Below are 19,558 nucleotides of genomic sequence, written 5' to 3'. Positions count from 1 at the left end.
CACCATAAATAGCATTTGCTTTAAACATTACCCAGCAGCCAGAGCAATGATCTGTTATGTGCCTCTACAATTCCTTTATGGCCAGGCAGCATTTCACAACTGAGCACTCTGAGCGTTACCAGATGCTGCCCACAACTGTTCAGCACTTAATTGGAGTGTTGCATGGCGAAGGGAGGATATCTTAATGTAGAAATCATAGCAGGAATTGTAATGCCATTATAGAAAATAATAGTGATGTAACTCGCTCTCACTTGCGCTTCCCAGAACTTCATCTATAGAGCCATAATGACATACAGTATGTGTCTGCTTGACTTCAGGAGAGTCATCTGGACTTCAGTGAGTGCTGTTAAAAAGAGTATTTTTTGCTCTACTCTAATGAGTAGAGTAGTGTTGGTAAAAAGTGATTTCAGATTTTCTTATTTTATTGTTCTACATACTATAGTTTAGGGACAGTATGTATTTGCCAGGCCGTGGTTACTGTTACAATAGTGTGCCTAACTTTTTCCCTATACAGAGTAATGTAAATGGTGAATTAACCAGGATCAGAGAATTGGTGCCAGTATTAACAAGAGTATTGCCACTAATGTGAGCTAAAGGTTACCATCACTAGGCAAAACTTTGATGTGTCTATTGACATAACCATGTGTAAGGGGCTGAAAGAGATTTACTAGTTTAGTTTTGGGATAATATATATCTGTGGCGACTGTATGAGGGCATAGAGCAGTGATCCCCAACTATTGGCTCATGAGTAACATGTTTCTCACCAACCCCTTGGATGTTGATCCCAGTTGCCACAAAGCAGGTGCTTATTTTTGAATTCCAGGCTTGGAGGCAAGTTTTGGTTGTATAAAAACCAGGTGTACTGCCAAACAAATCCTCCTGTAGGCTGCCAGTCCACATAGAGGCTACCAATAGCCAATCACAATCTTAATTTAACAATCCCAGGAAAACGTTTTATGTTTTTGTTGCTCCTCAACTCTTTTTACAATTGAATGTGGCTCACAGGTAAAAAAAAGTTTGGGGACCCCTGTTCTAGCGGGTGAAGTTTAAAAACATGTAGAAAGGGAATGTGATAGAATTTAGTCATGGAAGGAAATTAAATAAAGGGGTGGTTCACCTTTAAATTAACTTAAATTAACTTATGTTATGGAGTGGCCAATTCTAAGCAACTTTTCAGTTGGTCTTCGTTATTTATATTTTGTAGGTGAATTATTTGACTTTTTTCTTCCGCCTCTTTCCAGCTTTCAAATGGGGGTCATTGACCCCATCTAAAAAACAAATGCTCTGTAAGGCTATATATTTGTTATTGCTACTTTTTATTACTCGTCTTTCTATTCAGGCCTCTCCTATTCATATTCCAGTCTAATATATATATATATATATATATATATATATATATATATATATATATATATATATATATATATATATGGTAAAGATACCTTAGCTCTCTTTTACATAAATAGACATAGCCATTTGGAACATTTAGTATCCTTGGTTTCCATAATTGAGCTTGAATATGCCATTCACTCCTCTGCATGACACTTGAGCCGTTACACAATGCGTTGCTGATTTCAGTGCATCATCATGAGAAGGTGACGGTTATGAGGGAACTCTTAAAGGCAGACAAAATGTAATGAGGCATTACAGAGACACGGAGAGAGGCTGGAAGTTGGCATTCGTGGTAAGTAATTATGTGCTTGTATTTAATAGCAACAAAATATGCTTGCCATTTTATAGTCTGGTGTTGGTTTATCTACAAGAATAAGGCTTGAGATACTTTATTAAAGGGGTTGTTCCCATTTTAGTTATCATTTATTATTATATAGAGAGTACTATTCTGAGACAATTTGCAACTGGTTTTCATTTATTAGTTCTGGTTTTTTAATTATTTCGTTTTTTTATTCAGCAGCTTTCCAGTTTGGTGGCTAGGGTCCAAATTACCCTAGCAACCATGCATTGATTTGAATAAGAGACTGGAATATGAATAGGAGAGGCCTGAATAGAAAGAAGAGTAATAAAAAGCAGACATAACAATATGCAGCCTTACAGAGCATTTATTCCTAGATGGTGTCAGTGACCCGTATTTAAAAAAATAAGAAGAAAGCAAATAAGTAAAAAAACTTTACACAAAATAACGAAGATCAATTGAAAAGTTGCTTAGAATTGACCATTCTATAAAATACTAAAATTAGAGGTGAACAACACTTACTTACTTATTTACTTTAAGGGATTCTGAAGAATTTTTTTTTTTTTTTCAAAATAATCAGTTAATAGTGCTGCTCCAGCAGAATTCTGCCCTGAAATCCATTTCTCAAAAGAGCAATTTTGAAATTTGACACGGGGATAGATGTATTGTCAGTTTCCCAGCTGCCCCCAGTCATGTGACTTGTGCTCTGATAAACTTCAATCACTCTTTACTGCAAGTTCCCCCCCAGCAGCCAAACAAAAGAACAATGGGAAGGTAACCAGATAACAGCTCCCTAACACAAGATAACAGCTGCCTGGTAGATCTAAGAACAGCACTCAATAGTAAAAACCCATGTCCCACTGAGACACATTCAGTTACATTGAGAAGGAAAAACAGCAGCCTGCCAGAAAGCATGGCAGGCACAATTCACATGACTTGGGGCAGCTGGGAAATTGACAATGTCTAGCCCCATGTCAGATTTCAAAATTAAATATAAAAAAATCAGTTTGCTCTTTTGAGAAATGGATTTCAGGGCAGAATTCTGCTGGATTAGCACTATTAAGTGATGCGTTTTGAAATAAACATGTTTTCCGATGACAGGATCCCTTTTATATACATATTAACAGATGCCACAAAATACAGGTAGACTGCATGTCATGGGTTCCACTATATGAATGCAGGTTCTTTGTACCCAATGCCACCCAACAGCCTACGATGCACTACCTATGTGAATTGCCACATTTTCAGTAACTTATTAGGGGGCTCATTAGCTGTCCTGACTTTGTGTATGGCCAGACCCTTTTGGTAGATCTTCTGTCAGGAACCAGACTGATGGCATATGGCCTGCACAGGATCTGATGGGTCCGAGCATTTAAACGACTGCTTGTATCTAACGTTACCCATATACAAGAAAGTATCTATTCAAATTAAAGTTGCCTTGTTCTGTCTCAGGAGCTATTCTGACACCCATCTTGAAGTGATGCCGTTAAACCAGCAGGCGCTGTTTGTGTTCATTTCAGTATCCCAATGTCATTACATGCTCCTCAGGAGTGGAAACAAATCTACGAGATCTTTATCAGCAGGACGTTAATAGAGTCTACCACACTGCTAGACACCAATAAAGAGAGGTGTGCAACAGCTATATCCAAGGCATTTTCTGGCCACTCAGTCTTTGGGATTTTCGATAATCTCAACAGAAACAGATATGAAGCAGGAAATGTCATAAACACTGTTATCGGGGAAAAAAGCCGGAAAAAAATGGAGCACAACTTTGGTTTTTTTAAAACGTATTTTAGCCCGATATTTTATTTCATATGGATAAAAAAAAAGGAACAGAATAGCAGCAACAATATTTGAAACTTTAGCTCGATTCTTGTTTGCTTTGACGCATTTTCACCTGTAATTATCGGTTTTATCTCAATATTTAAATAAAATTTAGGGAGATTAGTCACCCCGGAGAAGAGGAGATTTGTCCCCGAATCTGCCCCAGTGTCTCTGCCCTTAAACACCCTATCACCAGGAGCCTAATATGCCTTCCCTCCAGGCCAAAAGACTTCTAGAGGACCAGGTCTTCGCCCTAGGGCTTTAATCCTTATCTTTTATTTAAACTGTTTCCACTGCTTAGAGGAGAAGGAAACCCTGTTGGCACAAAACCCCTCGCCCTCGTAGACCCCCATCCCCCCCCGGCCTACCTCCCCCCGGGCAAATGCCCCTAAATTGTTATTCACCCCTCCATGCAGGTCCTCTCTTGCCGAGTTCACGGGCACCATCTTCGTCCGATTGCTCTTCTTCCTGTATTTGGCGGTGCATGCGCAGTAAAAGGTATTTGCCCGTTGGATCTACTGCGCATGCGCCGAAAGTCACGTAGTTTCCAAAAAAAGAAATCAGAAATGTTGTGAAATTCATGCGCAGTAGATCCAACCAGCAAATGCCTCCTACTGCGCATACGCCGCCAAACGCAAATCAGTACAGGAAGATCGCTCGGACGAAGATGGCGCCCGTGAACTCGGCAAGAGAGGACCTGCATGGAGGGGTGACTAACAAGTTAGAGGCTTTCAGGGTCAAATCCGAACAGGCAGCATGGGAGGCCTGGTGTTGGCCAGTGTCGTCAAAACTCCTTAGGGCCCACCATAGAATTCACTGAATTCAGTGAGGGACACTGTCACAAACCTTAGATGTGGTTAAGAATAAAAATATACATATATAGGTGTATTTATATTTATATAACACCGTATAGTTGTTATATAAAAGTTTGTGATGGAAATAAATAAGACCTGATGGACAATTTCACTTGGGTAAGGCCCACTAGGGAGAATATCCCTCTGGTGGGTCAATATTGGCGTATACGATACAGCAGTTATCCAAACTAGTGGTTCACAAGCAACATGTTACTCATCAACCCATTGAATGTTGCACCCAGTGGCCTCAAAGCAGGTGCTTATTTTTGAATTCCAGGCTTGGAGGCAAGTTTTAATTGCATAAAAACCAGGTGTATTGCCAAACAGAACCTCATGTAGACTGTCAGGCCACATAGGGGGCTACCAAATAGCCAATAACATCCCTTATTTGGCATCCCTTGGAACTATTTTCATGCTTGTGTTGATCCCCATCTCTTTTTACATTTGAATGTGGATCACAGGTAAAAAAAGTTGGGGACCCCAATAATACAGGATAGGTGAGTAGAAAGCCCTTCTTCCTACACATATATTATTATAACACATTACTATTATTAAACTATAACTGGTAATACAATTACAATAAAATTACAACAACATAGAAATGTCAAGACCATACAAAAAAAAGTGCAAAAAACCTTTTAAAAAGCAAAGAATTTACAATATCCTTACTAATTCTATTACTATGGCAACCAGATGCATTCAAATATTTTTCTTATCTGATTTCTATGTAGGCTGTAATTATCATTCATCTCTTTCTCCCCAACTTCACTCCTTTGTTCTTTCTATAGAGTAATTATAATGTTGTCATTAGCCAAAGAGCTGCAACTGACAATTACTATCTAATAAGATAATGGATTTCTGAAAGGAAAAAAATATGTGTATTTCCATATGATAGCTGGACTACACAAGCAAGTAAGCCTTTGTATGTTAAAGGGGAAGTACAAGCTTTAAGTTGACTTTTACATGTTACAAAATACCCTAGTCTTAGAAATGTTAACTTACCCTTTACATTTCAAATTGTCTTTCTAAAGAGGAACTAGCAAACAGTGCTACCAGCGAATGCAAATCATTGTCCCCAATGCAGTGGGGTAACCAGCAGAGGTGCGACTCCACCTGGCCCACACCCCACTGGGGTCCTCCAGAGAGAGTGAAATGAGGACTGCGCCACAGAACCGTTTGCAAACGTCTGGAGGGGGAGGCACATTGAGTTCGGAGCAGTGTCGGACTGGCCCACCGGGATACCAGGAAAACTCCTGGTGGGCCCAGGTGTTAGTGGGCCCTCTTGTTTCTAAACATTTGGCCTATTTCATGGACATTCCCTATTTCTTTAAAGGAAAAAATGCTTAGTAATGGGAGAATATTGTAATTATATAAAAGACGAAGGGGCAAATTCACTAAGCGCCGAAGCACCGAACACTAGCGTTAATTCGCTAGCATTTGGCATTTTCGTTACTGCGCAAATTCACTAACGAACGCTGGTGTAGTTTCGCTAGTGTTACTTTGCATCCTTACGCCAGGCGAATTTTCGCTAGCGACGTAACTACGCAAATTCACTAACTTGCAAAGTGTACTGAACGCTACCTTTTACGCTAGACTTCCTTCGCCACCTCAGACCTGGCGAAGCGCAATAGAATAGATAGGGATTGTTTCAAAAAAAGTCAAAATTTTTTCTAAGTCCCAAAAAACGCTGGCGTGTTTTCTACATTATGGGCGATAGGCTGAAAAAGATCCCCTCCTTCCCCCCTACATTTCCTGACTCATGGCAACTTACCTAGACAGTGGGCACATGTGTAGGGCAAAAGAAAATTTTTATTTGATGATTTGAAGGTTTTCTTGGCATTTGTAGTGCTGATACGTATTCCTCCATTGAAATTTGAATTTTGCGCCGTATGCAAATTAGCCTTCGCTAGTGTAACTTCGCTTTACATAGCGAATCAACGCTAGCGCAACTTCGCAACCTTACGCTACCCCTGAGCGCAACTTCAGATTTTAGTGAATTTGCGGAGCGCTGGCGAAACTACGCCTGGCGAAGTGCGGCGAAGTTGCGCCTGGCGCATCTTAGTGAATTTGCCCCTAGGAGAATAAAGTGGTTGAGTAAGTAGAGGAGAAATAATAGTTTGGAAAGGTCCTCTGTCTAAGGTTTTCTGGTGGGTTCATGGTTTTAGGTTTTCTGGTGGGCCCAAGGTCTAAGACTTTCTGGTGGGCCCCTGGCATCCCAATCGGACACTGGTTGGGAGGCCTAGAAGGAGGGGAACCATGTGCAAATCCTGCACCCAGGCCCACCGACTGACCAAACACCCAGTGTAGCACAGAGTTTGCAGTGCATTGGGTCCTGCCTTGAAAGGTGAAGAAATCAGAGGAACTACACAGGCCTACGGACTTTCAGGTAAGTAGAGGTTTTACTGAAAACTCTTTAGAAAAAACAATTCTAGAACATGCAGCAAAGTTTAACTTATCCTTTAAAGTTTGAATTATCTTTCAAAACAGGAACTAGCAAACAGTGTGACACACGGCGACTGCAAATCTCTGTGCGAGATAAGTAGCGGGGTTGTGGACCCACCTGGCTCACATCCCACCAGGGCCCTCCAGACTGCGCGGAATGAGGACTGCGCCACAGTCTTCTTGGAGAAGTTGTACTGATCTCAGCCAGTTTTAGAGTGATTGTGAGCCCTTCAAGCAGGCCAAGGCGACCTTGTGACTTTCATTTTGGCCTTCTAAATCCACAGGCACCCTTCATAAACCCACCTCTTGCACAAATTCTACTGTATGTGTCCCAGCATGCTTAGCTACTACAATGTGTGCCCCCCCGACTATTCATATGCACTGTCTATATTTAAATTTATCTCCCTGAGATCTCCCGCTACATGATTCATCAAGCAAAAAAGAGGTGGAGATCCCCTGCTCCTGTCAATATAAATGGAAAGGTCCCCTCAGGACAGAGCAGAATTGCCCCTGCCTAGATATGGCATAGGTTTTGTCTTATTATAGAGCAAAATCAGCCTAAAATATAGAATAGTCTTAAACAATATACTATGAAAAATAGAATTGCTTTATACAGTTATGGGACCTGTTATCAGCATGCTCGGGACCTGACGTTTTTCTGGATGATGGATCTTTCTGTAATTTGAATATTCATCCCTTAAAGGAGAAGGAATAGCATTTTACAATTGGGGTGCCAAACGTTAGGCATCCCCAAGTGACTATTTTTACTTACCTGACACCATGGGGCGGTGCTCTGATCAGCAGAAAACCGCACCGGCCCAGGGTTTTTCTAGCGAGCACCACGGAGAGATCCTCTTCCTGCTTCATCGGTTTTCAGACACATGCGTAGTAGAGCGAAATAGCCGACTTTTTCGTTAAAGTCTGGCTTTCCGCTCTACTGAGCCTGCGCAACTGCGAGAAGACCCGAAGAAGCAGGAAGAGGATCTCTCCATTGTGGTCGCTAGAAGAACCCCGGGCTGGTGCGTTTTTCTGCTGATAGAAGCGCCGGCTGGGGTGTCAGGTAAGTAAAAGTAGTCACTTGGGGGTGCCTAACTTTTGGCACCCCCAAGTGTAAAATGCTATTCCTTCTCCTTTAAGCCTACTTGAAAATCATATAAACATTAAATGAACCCAATAGGCTGGTTTTGCTTCCAATAAGGATTAATTATATCTTAGTTGGGATCAAGTACAAGCTACTGTTTTATTGTTACCGAGAAAAAAACGAAATCATCTTTAAATGTTTGTATTATTTGGATAAAATGGAGCCTATGAGAGACAGCCTTTCTGTAAGCTTTCTAGATAACGAGTTTTCGTATAACGGATCCCATACCTCTACACCATAGTCACTATAAGCAATTGTGTTTTAGAAGAAACTGGACTTTGTTAGAAAAGTAAATCCAGTGTATATATCCCTTTCATAACTACCCCCCTTTGCTCCTCATCTCCATCTTCTTCTTCTTCTACTGAATAGAAGTAACGTGACCTGACCACGTACATTTTGGTTGCAATTTGAAAAACGAAAAACACATTACAACTTGAGGGAACAGAACAGAACAATATAAAGAGCGGAAACACCCCACCTTTTTTGTTTTTAAATAATTGCAGCTACAGAAAAATGTCATGTTTAATTTTTCTACTGAGATTTAATTAGTGGCAAAATAACTAACCTCCGTGGGATTTTGAATTCCGTGTCTTACTCTTATTTTAAAAATTGACAGGCCTTGTTATGATGCCGTTTTCATGGTACAATGCGAACACAGAGGCTGAGCATGTACGGCAAACTCCAATCATTAGAATGGGTAGGAGTGAAAAAGGAGTGTAGGAGAGGGTTAGGTGGGTGGAAAGCACATTTCCAGTTAGATGAGACCAATTAAAGCACTCAGGCAGCCTAATTAGCTGGTAGATTTCGCTTTCATCCTTGCTTCATTCAGGTCTTATTTTATTCACAGATGTGTTCATTAAACATTCCGTTAACTCATACATATCCTAAGTGACTGATGCACATTGTCTCTGTCTCACAGGAGGCAGGAATCAAAAATAGAATGTTCTGCCTTCCTTGGAACATCACATAACTTAACGGAGTTGTTCACCTGTGAATAAACTTATTATTACTATGATGTAAAGTACTTTTTGTATTTATGTCTTTTTTTAATTGATTTGAGCAACCATCTATTTGGGTTTAAATTTGCAATTGGCTTTGTAATAGGATCTGTCAGTTTCCCCTCCCCTTCCTTTGCATTGGTGTTTGGGCCTTTAAAGGGCATGTAAAGTCTAAAATAAAATAAGGGTAGAAATGCTGTATTTTGTATACTAAATATAAACATGAACTTACTGCACCACAAGCCTAATCAAACAAATAATTTATGCTTTCAAAGTTGGCTAAAGAGGGTCACCATCTTGTAACTTTGTTACACATCTTTGCAAGACTAAGACTGTGCACATGCTCAGTGTGGTCTGGGCTGCTTAGGGATCGTCATAAACAAAGCTGCTTGAGTTCTGCATGGCTGGGAAGTAAGGCGGGAGCTCCCCCTGCTGTTCATAAGTATGATTGTTTCCCTGCTCAGCAGTTAGGGACCATCTGACAATTCCTATCCACAGCAGTAAATGAAGGGAGAATTTCACTGCATACAGTCAGGTTTCTTATAAAAACGGTACACATTTTTTAATTGAAGTATATTGGAGATAGGTTTCTTTTTCATTAAAGAAAGTAAAAATGGGATTATATTTTTTTGCCTTTACATGCCCTTTAAATATGGATATGGTGTTGTAAGTGTTCTAGCCTATGATTAAGTGTCTTAGGGACACAAAATGCATTAGGCTCAAAATGATTATTTAGATAACGTTTTTTTTCTACTTTTTAATCAACTTACTTTTCGTCTAATCTATATGTGGCTTCCTAAGCCTTCTTTTTTTCGGTATACGGATTGTCCTCTCCCCTGAGCTGAGGGCCTGGGGCAGGAGCACCTGGGCCAATATTCTACTTTGATGAGTTATCTTACTATAATCAGATGTTTTTATGCTTACACATATCCATTACTTATTTAACACATGAATATTCACTATTCTAATGCTCTTCTTTAGGGATAAGAATATTTTTCTGGCTGATACAAATTTGAAGAAAAATTCTTGGTTGTTTATGTGACAGAGTTTCGCTATTGCACTTTGTTTTGCTAGGGGAAAATATGTTTGGAAAAATGCCCATAGTCTCCAATGCATTTTGTGCAAGAGAAATCAAGGTGAAAAACACCCATTGACTTCAGTACATTTGGTGAAATCTGGTTATTTCCCAAATTGTTCTATGGTTTTGTGAATTAATTGGCAAATTGAAATGGGGCAGTTTCACTCATCTCTGCGCTCATTGATTACAGGTTGGTAAAGTTGTTCTTAAAACAATTTAATGTTGGGGTTAGCTACAGCTTGATTTAGCCCTGTGAAGGCTCTAAAGCTGCCAAAATCCAGGTTAAAGGGCAGGAATGTAAGTGTAAATACCTGAGGATCTCAGGACATGTGATGGATGGGGACAGGGTCAGACATGGGCCCTAAAACACAAGCCCATTTCCCCTGTTAAGGAAAATGAAGGAGGTCAGTGGTATGTAATGTGTTGTGAGCGTGTGGAGTAGAGGTTGGACGTCGGATGGAGGGCCTTGGTATTTGCAAGGAGGGTCCTTGGTGTTGCAGCCCCGGTGAGCCCCCAATGCCTCAGTACAACGTAGAATGGATGATTGCAGTTTTTTTTGTGTCATCTCTTTTTGACTTGTGATTTTGGCCCTGCTGCATCTATAATAATGCCACTGTTAGAGGGCAGAGCTACAATTAGTACAATAGTGCAATAATAAGTGATGTTTCAGGTTTGTCTGTGTAATAAGTCATGGTTGGACTGAGGCATTGGGTTCCCATTGGGGCTGCATCACCAAGGGTCCTCCTCACAGCCACCAGGGCCCTCCACCCGACAGCCAAACTCCCTCAATCGGTGTGCTAAGGCCGCTACTCATCACGTTGCATATGGCTGACTTCCTTCCTAGTACAACAGCAAAAAGTGGGCTGGGTCACAACAGTGCTGGGTCACAATATATTTCTATTATGTAACCTAGATCTATCTTCTTCTACCACTATACAGTTCAGCTCTAGTCCTGCCCATTTTAAAATTGGTCACATACACAAACAATCGCTCAAGTTCAAGGGGCTGATTCACTAAAGGGCGATTGTCACCAGCGACCGCTTCGCACACATCGCACCACTTCGCCAGGCTCAAATTCGCTAGTGAACTACTAATTCACTAATGCGAAGTTGCACCCTGGTCGCCGAACGCTGGCGACCTTTCGCTACTTCGACAGTGTGAGCATTTCATAGCCAAGATGCGCTAGCTTTCATTTGTGCCTACCGAAAATTCGCTAGTGATCTTGCGCTTAGGTCAATTTGCATACGGTAGGTAATTTAAAGTTGTATGGAGGTCTTTATTATAAATGTTGGTGCAAATGCTTGAAGTTACCACTTTTTATTACAAATGTCCAGGGAACCTTAATAAAGACAAGAGCATTTATATAATGCCCTACACATGAGCCCACTGTAAAATTAATGTTCTAAATGTTAGGAAATGTCGGGAGAAAACCGGTTCCCCAAAAACAGTTTGTTAGGACTTTTGCAGACAATCCTGCTTCAAAAACGAAAAGTTGCCAGCGTTTTTGTAATGAATTTTCGGCACACAGGATATGATGTGCAGCAGCACACTCTGCTTATGAAATGGCCAAATACAGATATATAAAAGCAGCACAAAGTCAAGTACTAACTTAAAAAAGACAAAGTTTTATTACAGTATAAGACCCTGCTGTGAGTAATGCAATCTCTGAACCTCCAAAAGAACACACACTTGATCCTTTTGATGAGTTGGTTTTGAAAAAGGCATGAGTAGCATTGCCATGGAAACACAGAAAGCTAAATTTTGCAAAGCTCCATAAACAAGGAAGAGCTAAGACTACAGGGAAACACAAAGGAGCAGAGGAATAAAAAAAGAATATAATCCCTGTTTAGAATACACAGAGATATCTTCTCAATAAGTTTATCTGGAAGAATGTACACAGTTTAATTAAAATAACTCAGCTGCAACCTTTCCTAATGGGGTAATAGATTCCTTTCCCATCCCCAGTTGAGCTGGCAGAATTCCCTGCTAAACTGCCTGTATATTGTGAGTATAAGAGGTAAATGATAATGCTTCAGAATTGGTGGTTAAGGCTTCATCAGTGTATGCCCAGGTTTCATTAGTGGTTCATTAAAGAGAGCTAAAGCCTACAAATTAATATGGCTAGAAATGCTGTATTTTATGTAGGGATGCACCGAATCCAGGATTCGGTTCGGGATTCGCCTTTTTCGGCAGGATTCGGATTCAGCTGAATCCTTCTGCCTGGCCGAACCGAATCTGAATCCTAATTTGCATATGCAAATTAGGGGTGGGGAGGGAAATTGTGTGACTTTTTGGCACAAAACAAGGAAGTAAACATTTTTCCCCTTCCCACCCCTAATTTGCATATGCAAATTAGGATTCGGATTCGGTTCGGTATTCGGCCGAATCTTTCACGGAGGATTTGGGGGTTCGGCCAAATCCAAAATAGTGTATTCGGTGCATCCCTAATTTTATGTACCATATGTACTCGTCCAGCAGTGGGGTTCAGCACCCCTGCAGTAGTAATGAGCCAGGCTTTCAGAGTTGTCCACAGTAGCTCACCATCCTGGACCTAATTCGCCCCATTGTGGAGGGCACTATTGGAGGAGGTCAATAAGATGGCATGGGGGATGTGATTGAGCAATCAGAGGTGGAGGCGGAGCTACAGAGGTACATATCTTAAGGTTTGGCTTGTAAAACAGCCCAAAACACAAGTAGTTTATTTACTCACAAGTTACAAAACTGCAGTGTGTAAAGTAAAATTTAGGACCATGTTATTATGCATAATGCAGTGCCGCCCCCCACCAGCATAATTGCAGCCACCAGGTGGAATTGCATCCAATGTGATAAAACCCATGTAATTTGCATTTTGGCTTGAATTGGGCCCAATTGTGCTGATACTTTTTGGGATAAAGTCAGGATGGTGTCTTTTATGGTTCTTGTAGTTACAATAATTGTTTAGGTGAAAGTCCACTGTGCATTTATCACTATCTTACAACCTCTGACTTAAGAGGTAATTTACAACTACAACTACAATGTGCAAAGTGCAATTTCAGATGCATCACAAGGTTTTTTTACCCACAATGCAGCAGATACCCCCATTATTTCAGTGTAACTGGGGTTGCCAGGAGGAGGTGTAGACACAATTTTGGCTGATGTGCTTGCACTTGTGACGTGACGTATGAGCACTATTCTTTTGGTGTGACTACCCTGTGGTCATAAATGCGGGCCACCATGGCAACCCTGTAGCTGCCACCCAGTTGGGTTTACCTGTGATTACAATGTGTCTACCTCTGTTCCCAATATAAAAGCATATGGACACAACTTGAAGGTGCAATTTAATGCAGTGATATTGAATACAAGTAGAAGGGCTAAAAAGGGTCTTGAATATAAATTATTTTACTGGATAGGTTCAGACTCATTGGGAAGATGGTTGGGTGGCTGCCTCACCTAAATGGTTTTTTAACAATGGTTGATTTAAAACAAATCAGTTTACTAATCGTTCCATATCCACTTACTAATACAATCCAGAATTAATATTGTGATAAATAATATGCAGTAAATTAGTATCCCACTGACTACACAGTGTATGACGAGCAAATAGAAATATTGATCTTTGCTGAGTGGATTGGTCTCAACTCTTACCCCTTTCACATGTAGGCAGATCTCCACTCCATGTAAGATCCCACTGACACATGAGCAGCTCTGCTCCCGCCACCTCAAAGCCAGGATAACACTGAAAGGTCACAACTGTTCCATGAACCAGATCAGTCTGGGAGGTGGTTTTCCATCCATTCAGGATCTCTGGTAACTCAGGACAAGTGTCATTTCTTGGCACCTCTGCAAGGTAAATAAATATATTATGTGCATGGTATCTGAAAATAATATAAATGCAAGTTAAACACTAAATGGCAGTGTGTTGGGAATATAATTATGCCTCTTTATAGGTCCCCGGTGAGGCCTCATCTGGAGTATGCAGTGCAGTTTTGGACTCCAGTCCTTAAGAGGGATATAAATGAGCTGGAGAGAGTGCAGAGACGTGCAACTAAATTGGTTAGAGGGATGGAAGATCATTAAATTATGAGGGGAGACTGTCAAGGTTGGGGTTGTTTTCTCTGGAAAAAAGGCGCTTGCGAGGGGACATGATTACACTTTACAAGTACATTAGAGGACATTATAGACAAATGGCAGGGGACCTTTTTACCCATAAAGTGGATCACCGTACCAGAGGCCACCCCTTTAGACTAGAAGAAAAGAACTTTCATTTGAAGCAACGTAGGGGGTTCTTCACAGTCAGGACAGTGAGGTTGTGGAATGCACTGCCGGGTGATGTTGTGATGTTGATTCAGTTAATGACTTTAAGAATGGCTTGGATGATTTTTTGGACAGACATAATATCAAAGGCTATTGTGATACTTAGCTCTATAGTTAGTATAGGTATGGGTATATAGAATTAAATTAAAAGTAGGGAGGGGTGTGTGTATGGATGCTGGGTTTTCATTTGGAGGGGTTGAACTTGATGGACTTTGTCTTTTTTCAACCCAATTTAACTATGTAACGATGAATGTCCATTCACTTTAATTTTTCAGTTATTATTGGAAGGTGTCCATAGTGCAGAGCACAGAACCGCTGAACAAATCCCAGTGCCCAAAGTGTGTGGAATGAAATCACACATCAGAGACCCCTGCCTAATAGCTTCTTCCACTGTACAAAACTACACTTTCTGCCCTTGCAAACTCACTGAGCCACTAGACTGCTGACTGTCCCCTCACACATCCTTGAATTGAAAGCACCAGAGCTTCTTAAAGAGATAAGAGGACAAATCGGGACAATGGAAGGAAGGGATGGATTCTTCTGCAAATTCATTTAGCTCCATTCAAACCGCACTGCAGACTCTGGGGAAAATATAGGTATGGGACCTGTTATCCAGAATGCTCAAGACTTGCAGTTTTCCAGGTAAAGGTTCCTTCTGTAATTTGGAACTCCATACCTTTAGTCTACTGAAATAATCATTGAGACATTAATTAAAGGAATAGTTCAGTGTGAAAATAAAAACTGGATAAATGCATAGGCTGTGCAAAATAAAAAATGTTTCTAATATAGTTAGTTAGCCATAAATGTAATATATAAAGGCTGGAGTGAACAGATGTCTAATAAAACAGCCAGAATCCAACTTCCTGCTTTTCAGCTCTATAACTCTGAGTTAGTCAGTGACTTGAAGGGGGGCCACATGGGACATAACTGTTCAGTGAGTTTGTAATTGATCCTCAGCATTCAGCTCAGATTCAAAAGCAACAGTTATGACCCATGTGGCCCCCCCTCAAGTCTCTGATTGGTTACTGCCTGGTAACCAGGGTAATCAGTCAGTGTAAACCAAGAGAGCTGAAAAGCAGGAAGTAGTAATCTGACTGACATGTTATACATCAAATCACTCCAGTCTTTATACATTACATTTTTCGCTAACTATATTAGAAAGATTTTTTATTTTGCACAGCCTATCTATTTACCCAGTTTTTATTTTTACACTGAACTATTCCTTTAAACCCAATTGGACTGTTTAGCCTGCAATAATGATTGATTATATCTAAGTTAGGATTAAGTACAAGGTACTGTTTTATTACAGCGAAAAGAAAAATCATTTTTAAAAATTAGAATTATTTGTTAAAAATGTCTATGGGGGATGGCCTTTGCATATTTCGGAGCTTTCTGGATGACGGGTTTCCGGATAACAACAGTGTAAAACAACCCTCACACTCACTTTGGTCTGTTGTAAAGTGATGGATTCTGGGACTTGAAGTCCCACTGCATTTTATAGTGGGCGGTGCACAGATTCTCCAGCAATAATCCACTTGACAAAGGAACAAAGTGAGGGAGGGATTGCATTATACTGTGAGCCTAAGGCAGGCTGGGAAATGGTTCATATGAGAATTATGGTTTCCTTTTAATATGTAGAATTAGGTACAGTATGTAGGTCTAAAAAAATTACATTTATTATTAGTTTATGCACATTTTTTTTACAATTTTGTACATAAGCTCAACTGAATGAGCGCTTGTAAAAAATGGGGGTATAATGGGGATATATTTTGAATAGATGTCCTAACATAATGTATGCACAATAGATTACCTTCCCCAAGCTTTAGGGGACAGGGCCCAAAAATTATTCTGCTGCAAGACTTAATAATACCAACTTCAATAGGGCCAATGCAAACATTCATTGGAAACAGTGCCCCAGTAAAGTATGTATTGATTATGGCTGCTTTGTAATTGCTTAATTCTATTAAAAGCAGCCAATCAGACATTTGGCTACGGGCAGAAGGAGCATCAGCTCCGCTGCTCTGAGCATGTGTATTTTTTTCAGGTTGAGAGAATCTGCTCCTTGCTCCATCTTCGCTGGTATAAATTAGATCTGCTTGCGTGCCTGCACACAAATAGAAGTGGTTCAAATGAATGTAGCTGGGACATGGAATGAATCCATGAAAAAACCCAAAACCAAATTTTCTTTTATTTTGATGAAAGTAAAATGCTTTGTGTCACTGTAAATAAGTGCACTGGTGCAATGTAGAAGCCTTTTTACTAGAGCCAATTTACCAAAAAAGTGGATGATGAAGCCCTGTTGGTAGCCAAAGACACTGCTTCCAGGGTCTGTCTGGAACTGGATGATGACATCTGCCATCGTTGTGTAGAGTTTGAAGTGATTGTGTGTCCCCGTGTACCGACCAAGGACGTGGGCCGTCAAATCATCACCATCGTAGAATGTGAGAATATCATTGTCGCCAATCCGTAGGCTGCAAGGAGCATTAAAGAGGCAAAGAAAAGAATAATCAAAAATCTGGCCAAGAAAGATAAGGCCAATATGAAAATTCATCAAAAGCAGAGGAAGCAAGACAATGAGAACAATCCAGAAAGCTAATCCTAAATTAATTGTGGGCTGTTAAAACCTAGGTAATTACCAGCTAAACACTTAATAGACCAAACAGATGATTTATCATAAAGCTGCCATTTAATGACAAAGCTGGATGAAAGGAAAGCTTGATGTAAAGAAGATAGAAGCAAATATCAAGAGACAAAGGGCAGCGGAGCTATGGATTAAAATTTGAGAAAGAGAGAAAATTCATGTAAAATACCTGTTTGTGCCATATAAATCACATATAATTTTAATTCCTACGTATTTTCAGATCTAAAAGGGAATGTTTACTTTTTGAATGTAGACTAAAGTGGTAGTCAAAGGAAATCTGAACTGAATTTTTCTGTAGTTCTCCATGTTGGAATTTTAAACTATTTTGTGCCTAAGCTATGGATAATGGTGTGTTTGGGTTTGAGGAAGGTTTGAAAATTTCAATTGCAGATGCTCCATGTTGTCTAGTGCATGGCGCATTAGCAGATAAGGAAGCGAGAAGCCAGTGACTTGATTGGAAGAAAGGGGTCAGAGATTGGCCCATGTATGGTTAGCTGAAGGTGTACGACCATGGCACCACCACAGGTGGTTCGTAGGAACCTGTAATAAAAAGGTTTTTTGGAACATTCCACGTATCTTCATGCCTTATTTGTAATGGAAACAGTATTATTGGAATCCAACCTATAATGTAATTCTAGAGTTCTGGAAAGTCCCCATTAAGCATTTTCCTTATAAGCACTAATGAGCGACTGTGCAACCTATGATCATGCAATTGTTTTGTTTGCAGATATCATCTGGTATCTCTCCCAGCCAAATCAAATTTCGGCAAGCTACCCGCCTCACATATTTTGTCCCTCTTTCTATTTATAAAATGTTGGGAGGTATGATAGTGTATAGAGTTGTATAGAGTGAGAAGGGTGGATCTTCTTCTTTGGCTTCTGGTTGCTGATCCAGCTTGATTTTTCCAGGGAGACTGGGTACACCAAGGCCCAGTAAAGCCCTTTTACCCTAGGAGGACCAATGCCGGGGATAATTGTTATAGACTCTCTAGGAGAGTAAGACAGTGAGGGAAGATAGAAAGAGCAACTTTGTGCTCCATCAAGGAGGTGTAACAGGGAGTAGCTTCCCAGGCTATAAGATTTGCCTATAGTGAAGGGACACAGAGGAGAGGGTGTCAGGCTTTAGATTCTCCTCCCTGACCACTCCACTGGGTGACATCCAGACCACATTTGAGGTATTTCTGCCTAGAGGGAAGCTGTACTGCCTTGACTACATCCTCAGGGCATGCACCTGTATCTACCTCTACTGTCTGAGCTGTGTGCCTATATATTCTGCAAATGCCTCTTTACTGATGTAAATAATCTGTGTATCATTTGTCTCTGACAAATAAAGTTATTTTGTTCTGTTTGACTGCAAGAACCTCCTCGCGCCCATTTCTCGAAGTGGCAGCCCCAGTGGGCCTGGACATTCCAGTCTGACACTGATCATTATAATTGCCCATCTGTATAGCATTTTACTCCTGTCTTTGTGTTTGGTGCTCACCTGCCAACAAAATCTACTGACCAGCACAAAGATTTCCAAGTGAATCTGATGACCATTCATTACAGAAGGAAAGATTCAAAATAATCCCTGACATTTCTAGTATTCAAAGGTAAAACAGTTGTACACAGGCCACATATAAAGTACTTGTCTGTGGGAATTAGCAGCAATAGTTTCCAAATAAAACCCCAACCAGTGGCCATTCCCTAAATCTAATGAAAAAAAGTAAACAAATACATATATTAAACATTAATATTTAATACATAAGAGCCATGAATAGCCTATGAATTATATCCTTAAACAGTGCTTAGTGATGTCATTGGTTATAATCGGAGCTTAGTGATGTCATTTCTGTCACATGACACACTGAAACTTGGGTATTATAATAAATAAAGTACCCCCTGTTAAAAAATATGAGGATATTAGAAGTCACCTCGGAGTTCCATGACCTGTAAAAAAACACTAAGCATTCAACCTTATATTTGTATATGGTTAACTCTTCAGTAATTTATATTATCCTTCTCTTTTACAAGAAGGGGTAATTTATTAACTATATAATAATCCATTATGACAATAGTTATTTTAAAAATGTAAAGGGAGTATCCCTTTACAATACAATATTTACCGTACAATAGTCTATGGAGCCTATTTAAAATTTTTTGGTTTTTTCACGAATCAATTTTTTTATCTAAAAATTCATGTTGTCTTATTTCTCTAAAACGCAAAAAATTTGAGATTTATTAAGGGGCCGATTCACTAACTTCGAGTGAAGGATACGAAGTAAAAAAAACTTCGAATTTCGAAGTGTTTTTTGGGCTACTTCGACCATCGAATGGGCTACTACGACCTTCGACTACGACTTCAACTTCGAATCGAAGGATTCGAACTAAAAATCGTTCGACTATTCGACCATTCGATAGTCGAAGTACTGTCTCTTTAAGAGAAAACTTCGACCCCCTAGTTCGCCATCTAAAAGCTACCGAACTCAATGTTAGCCTATGGGGAAGGTCCCCATAGGCTTGCCTAAGTTTTTTTGATCGAAGGATATTCCTTCGATCGTTGGATTTAAATCCTTCGAATCGATTCGAAGGATTTTATCGTTCGATCGAAGGATTATT

The 19,558-nt window shown here is 40.2% G+C and overlaps 1 protein-coding gene across 1 annotated transcript in view; it reads right to left on the bottom strand.

Moving 5' to 3' along the window:
- Positions 1-19,558, bottom strand: part of LOC108707439 (seizure protein 6 homolog) — a 356,731-nt gene that overhangs the window by 17,687 nt on the left and 319,486 nt on the right. Inside the window, exons 10-11 of the mRNA XM_041581718.1 lie at positions 16,595-16,791; positions 13,652-13,846 (exon numbers count right to left, since the gene is read on the bottom strand). Of these exons, the coding sequence (XP_041437652.1) occupies positions 13,652-13,846; positions 16,595-16,791 (392 nt within the window). The remainder of the gene's footprint in view (positions 1-13,651; positions 13,847-16,594; positions 16,792-19,558) is intronic.

Source organism: Xenopus laevis, chromosome 2L (genome assembly GCF_017654675.1).
Source record: "Xenopus laevis strain J_2021 chromosome 2L, Xenopus_laevis_v10.1, whole genome shotgun sequence".
In the NCBI taxonomy this organism is placed as follows: domain Eukaryota; kingdom Metazoa; phylum Chordata; class Amphibia; order Anura; family Pipidae; genus Xenopus; species Xenopus laevis.
Note: the sequence above shows the minus strand (reverse complement) of the source record. Positions and strands in the feature narration are given on the sequence as shown.